The sequence below is a fragment of the Lathyrus oleraceus genome, chromosome 7 (genome assembly GCF_024323335.1).
Source record: "Lathyrus oleraceus cultivar Zhongwan6 chromosome 7, CAAS_Psat_ZW6_1.0, whole genome shotgun sequence".
NCBI classification, from domain to species: Eukaryota; Viridiplantae; Streptophyta; class Magnoliopsida; order Fabales; family Fabaceae; genus Lathyrus; species Lathyrus oleraceus.
Genome location: NC_066585.1, coordinates 79179619 through 79185887, shown reverse-complemented (window position 1 = coordinate 79185887; position 6269 = coordinate 79179619). Strand labels below are relative to the sequence as shown.

Genomic DNA, 6269 nt, shown 5'->3' with positions numbered 1-6269 from the left:
ATACAACTTTTAGTTAAGTTTTCGTGATTTGATTTCAAGTTTTTTTTAGGCTCTATTGTTTTATGACTCAAACAATCTCTATCTCATTCGTGCTTGAATTTGAGAATGCTAACCATTCTACAAAATGGATTTGCATTTTGTTTATCTTGTTTTCATATTTTATTCAAATGGCTTCTTGATGTTGTGCAGTGTGGCGTGACTGTCATGTAAAATTAACGATGAATTTTAATTGAAAGTTTTATGAATATTTTTTTAATTTGAATTGAAAAAAAATAGTTAAATTAAGTTAATAATAACAAATAAATAAATATATTGAATTAGTTAGATTATAATTTAGATTACCATTAAAAAAAGTCATTTGAAAATTTTAAAAATAATTAAAGAAAAATATGTAAATTATAAAAATAATTTTTGTCCCTAAGCGTATATAAAAATGTATAACTTTTATTATTTAAAATTTTTAATAGTAAATATCTAATCTATAGAATAACAAAATGATTATTTTAATTTACAAAAATAAATTCACAAAATAATATATTTTTAAAAATATAATTTTTTTTATATAACAAACAAGTTCAGTATTCTCGTACAAAGAATCATTTAAATATAAAAAAAAAAAATACAGCTGCCCAAATCAATCGGCTAATCAAAAATCAAATGACCTTGAAGCATAAATAAATTTAGGGAGATTTTTAGACCTATTTAAAATTTTCAACTTAGATTCAATGTTTTTATTATACTAAAACATGTGTAATAAGACAGTTGAGTTGATAGTTGTATAGGAATATGAATGCAGACGTGCATTTGAACCCGTGACATTCCATTTTTTCATCTTTAATAAGATGGATTTTAGCCACTAAACTGCTTAACCAAAAAAAATCATTTTAACTCGAGTTTTTCAGCCGGATAAACCTCTTTTGTTGTACTCATCCTATTTACTTTCTTGGTTGAGTGTTTGTGAATTTTCTCTTTGTTTTTATGACTAGATGTCTTATTTGGTTGTGCATCTTTTTCTCCACCATTCTTCCTGCAAAACCAAAGATAAGGTCAAGTCAATGGTGTAAGGACTAATAGAATCAGCATTGGCAGCCTGAAAAATGAGCACAAACCTTAGGTTGAGAAACATGAATAACAAACCAACAGCAGTGGCACCACCTAAGACTGATCTTAGCAGTAGTTTCTTTTGGGATTTTGATTTTGGTATTTCTATTCTGTCTTCTTCTGGTTTTACTTCTTCCTGCTTAACAAAATTGCATGACAGATTCAATTTGCATACGGAAATGAATCAACATAACCATGCCTGATCAAGGATCAAAATTATACACTTACTTCCATACGCACCCGAGAATGTTCTGGAGGGTAAACATGATCCGTGTCGTATTGAGATGCTTGATGAGCCTCGTTGCATTCAAGTTTTGAGCTTTGATCTGTTGCGACATCTTTTTCACAAGAATCGTTAGTCTCTCCATCTTGAGTTGGACCTTTTTCACATTTATCTACACCTAGAGGACTAGATGCAAGATCCAAAAAACCATTGTTTAGTTTACCATCACTGTCTAAATTAATAGCGGCCGCACTAACTATATCTTCCTTGCTTGGCACGCAAGGCAACATAATTTTGGACATCAAAACTTCAGAATCCTTTTGTCTGTTAGGTGCTGAAGTTTCTTTTTGAGAGACATCTTCCAAAAAATATGATAAACTTAGGCTATCTTTCATTCTATTTGATGCTGTAGCATTTTTTCCTTTCTGATCCCATTTACAAAATTCAGGCAAATAGTCGCAACTAGCGTTATCCGAGCACCTCGAATCAACTTGTGACTCCACGACTTCATCTGCTAGATACTTTTTCCGTAGAGTTGAGCTAATGCCATTGCTACGATGTACAACTCTCTCTGAAGAATTAGTATTGCAGAAGTACCAATCAGGAGAATATAATGAATGCTCGATTTCCTCAAATCTATTTACAGAATATGAATTTCTTGCACAAGAAGCAATCTCGTATGCCAATTCATTGCATTTCATTATGTCTTGAGCTTCATATTCTTTTATCTTGTCCCAATGATCATTATTGTCATTGTATAATCCAAAGGACTCAATTTTCTGATCATTATTCTCCGCGTCAAATAAATCTCCCGAATTCAGTGGTTCCCTAGCCAAACAGTTTACGCCAGCTACTTGCAGAACCTCCGTATTATCAGAAATATCAAAACATCTACCTATTTCAACCGTCTGCGGAGTTGTGTTTAAACTATTTATTTCACCAATCATATCAGAGTCCTTTTTAGTTTTTGCAAATAATGTAGCATCCATAACTGAAGTTCTGTCATTTGTAGGAGTCCCGGTGACAGAAGCGTTATTTCTAAACAAATCATGCTCAAAGTAATCGTAGTCTATGATCCTACTCTCTTGAACTTGCTCTACTCTAGTATCAAAATGAGATTTCATACCAATTACGTCGACGTTTTGATCTCCACAAGAAGATGACACCCAAATCAGATTGCAATCGTATTCTTGTTCTACATTGTCAGAGCAATGATATTCTAATGATTCCATCGACGATAACAATTCAAACTCATCATTCAAAATCTCATTTCTCGGTTGATTTCGTGTATCCAATTGATCTAAATCTCCGAACACAAAATCACTTTCACCCATTACAGATGGTATATTGTAGCTTATCTCCGACTTGTAATCGTATAAATCGTCAGCGTGTACTTCATGAAACAGACACATGCTTCCTGTGTCATTAGCAGGGTCTGAACAGGTCACGTAATCCCTATTGCAGCTCGCAACCGAGTAACCCTACAAAAGCACAATTCTCGATCTATAAAAGTAGCAAAATGATTTGGTAGAAACATGCACAAAGCACAGATAACATTTACAAAGAAGCCTACAAACCTGACTAGATTTTCGACTAGCAGGCTTCTGTAACTGTTGGCCAGAAGAATCTACATTGATGCTCTGAGACAGCTCTATGCTTCTACGGATGCATCCAACCATATCTTTCGGCATCGCTACCATACATGTCACAATATCAAAATCAGGAACCTGTCACCACATCTTTCACATTAGCACAAAAATACAGAATAAAATATAAAGATTATGAGAAATATCATGAAACTTACTTACATTTATACTCACAGACCTAGCTTTTTTCGAGAATGATCGTACACACATACAAACTCTTCGAGTATTTTTTCTCTCAACTACATCGGACGGAGTGAAGAGATCAATCCCAATCAATCCCAAGATTTTACAGATCTATACAGCAAAAGATACTATAATTACTTAGATATGCTATAATTAACATTTGATAAAACTATTCAAAACATGTGTTAGCATCAAATAATCTACCTTGAGAAATGAATCAACATTTGAATAAGGCCTATAGATGCCACTGTTTCTCTTAGAAGAAAATGGATGATTTTTGTATGCTTTTATGTGCCTAAGCTTATGCTTTTCCAACAGCAATTTCCATATTACTTTTGATACTTGAAACCTAAACACCAATGAATGAAATTAATTATGCAAAACAAACATAAGCATATGTGTCTATAAAAAGTATAAAAAAAGAAGATAGTTACAGCAATTCTCCATCAGCAAGTAATTCTGATGTAACGAGTTGATCATCCAATCTTATCTGCAAAACTTCTCCTAGCCATATTCTGGTTTGAGTCTGTAATAATAAATAGAAGCAATTCAAAGAAAATCCACTTGATGAAAAATATGAAGAAGAAACAAGAGTGAAAATGAAGAGAGTGATGATGATGATTAAACCTGCAAGAATGCATCGTCGAGTTCACGGAAGCTGGATTCAGCAAAGGAGGATGAATGAGTAGGAAGGTCAATCGTGGATGAAGATTCTTCTTGACAAACCATTGCTGAGTTTTTTTCCAAAGAAAGAGTGACAACCTTAAAAGCATATACGGAGTACTAGAACATGTTATAATTTTGTGGGTTGGACAAAAAGTGTGGTGGAGTGAGTTACATAAGACACTGCGGAGATTCTGGCTCTGTTTTGTGTTGTATTGGTAAATTTGTAAGAGTAGAAAAGAATAGGAAAAAAAAAAGTAAGAAAAAGAGTGTGTGGGTATGAATTAATGATGTTAAACTTATTAACAATTCTTTATGTTCGTTCATTTCTATAGATGGATGGGTCAGCATCACCGATATCGTGTTTTTAATACTTTTCTAACTATGTAATAAATATCGTATTATATATATATATATATATATATATATATATATATATATATATATATATATATATATTAATTAGAATGTAAAAAAAAAGTTTGAGAAGATTACTGAGACATGTAAATTTACAAAATTAGATTTTCAAAATTAAATTTAAATATAAACCGTTGTATATTATTGAATTTGTCAATATTGCTAATATGAAGTAACTATATTAGATCGGAAATTATATTGTAGTATAAATATAAAGAATGCTAAAATAAAATGTAAAAATTATTAAATCATTGTATGAATAATAGAATCTTTCTCGTGTATAAAAATATTTGTAATTTATTACTGTGTATAAAAATAATTGTATCAACAATAGATTTTTCTTATTTATAAAAATATTTATAATTTATTTCTGTTTATAAAAAAAAATTATATAAATTATAGATTTTTTTCGTTAATAAAAATATTTATAACTTATTCTCGATTATAAAAATAATTGTATTAACAATAGGATTTTTACCATTTATAAACATATTTGTATCAAACAATATATTTTTTTCGTTTATAAAAATATTTATAGTAAAAAATATATTTCTTTTTCGATTTATAACTTTACACTTTTTCATATATATAAAGTAAAGTTCATTATAAAGGTATTTAAATTTTTCCGTTTATAAAGTTTTCCCCATATATAAATATATTTGTCTCATATGGTTTATTATATTATCAATGACAAATAAATATTATTATGACAATTTAAAATAAATTTCTAAAAATAGTGAATTTTCTCCCGTTAAAGTTAATCCTTTTATTCTTTAATATTTAAAAAAATATCATTTTCCCAAATATTTTAATAGATATGTTATATTGAAAATAATGTAATAGATATGTTATATGTTATTTTAATAAATCATAATAGTTATAAAAGTAAGTTTCTTTATGCTTATGTAAAAATTAATACACGTGAAATGATTAAAGAAATAATATATTGTTATAAAAGTTAAGAAGAAAAAAAGGTGATTATCATCGATTTATTTGAATGACACTGTTATTTAACCTATCAAATCACTTTCATTCAAATTTTAAATAAAATAAATAATTTAGAGTTTTTTATGAAACAAGATCTCTATTTTTTTTTATCAAAACAATAGAGGGCAATTCATTAATCAAAATTTGTTCAATGCAAGGAGGAATCAAGTTAAATCGATTACGCCTAGACTAAGAGTTGGTCGCCCTTCAAAGGAATGGGCAACCGAATTCACTTGGCGCTTAATAAACTTCACCTCGAAGTTAGGAGAATCATGTAACAAAGCTTTAATTGAAGTAATAATAAAATTAAACTCGGATCCCCCGTTATGATTGGAATGAATGGCTTGGACTACTCTTTAGGAGTCGCTTTCGAAAATAACATTTTATAAGTGCAATTCAACAGCTTCAAGGATTGCCTCTTTAAAGGGCATGGCTTCAGCTTCAATAACGGAGAGAGAACCAATATCCCAAGCCACACCTGCAATAATGAAATTCCTGAGGTTATCACGCACACGCCAACCTCTATTAGTAGTACCACTATGATAGTTAAAAGTTGCATCCACGCTACATTTCAACCCTTCATCCATAGGCGGATTCCAAATCATAGGATAATGTTGGGCATTTTCGGTATCTTGAACCTGTTGGGCCAAAAACCAATCTTGCCACTTATGAAATGCTAACCAACCAAGCTTAGGGGCTTCCTCATACTCATTATGCCAAATAAGATATTTCTATTATTCCAAATCTCATCTATCATAACTGCAAATCTTCCAGCATCTCTCATATCCTCCTTACTACAGATATCGAATATAAGAGACTTAACATCATGAAAAGAATGTAAACGAATGTCTATAAGAAAGGACAAACTTACTGCCCTCCAACACTGGTTAATCTCGGTACATCCAAAAAATAGATGCCAATCATCTTCAAGATTATTCTCACAAAGCTGATAGATAGACGGACAAGAAACATAATGTTGTCGGAACCTAGCACGAGTCGGTAAACAACTTTTACAAATTCTCCACAAAAGATGTTTGACTCTAGGTGGA

General features: G+C 30.6%; 1 protein-coding gene across 3 annotated transcripts; it reads right to left on the bottom strand.

Annotated features, from left to right (window-relative positions):
• Positions 1–701: 701 nt before the first annotated feature.
• Positions 702–4117, bottom strand: LOC127105517 (uncharacterized). Of its 3 annotated transcripts, none has more exons than XM_051042708.1 (8): positions 3781–4117; positions 3588–3679; positions 3358–3502; positions 3133–3264; positions 2902–3051; positions 1330–2805; positions 1110–1240; positions 702–1027 (listed from the first exon to the last, which is right to left on the bottom strand). In XM_051042708.1, the coding sequence occupies exons 1-8, from the start codon at positions 3880–3882 to the stop codon at positions 880–882; spliced, it is 2376 nt and encodes a 791-aa protein (XP_050898665.1). In that variant the 5' UTR covers positions 3883–4117; the 3' UTR covers positions 702–879. The 3 variants fall into 3 exon arrangements, with proteins under 3 accessions (XP_050898665.1, XP_050898666.1, XP_050898667.1); XM_051042709.1 differs by having other exon boundaries at positions 1110–1237; positions 3781–4082; XM_051042710.1 differs by having other exon boundaries at positions 1110–1237; positions 1342–2805; positions 3781–4082.
• Positions 4118–6269: the final 2152 nt, after the last annotated feature.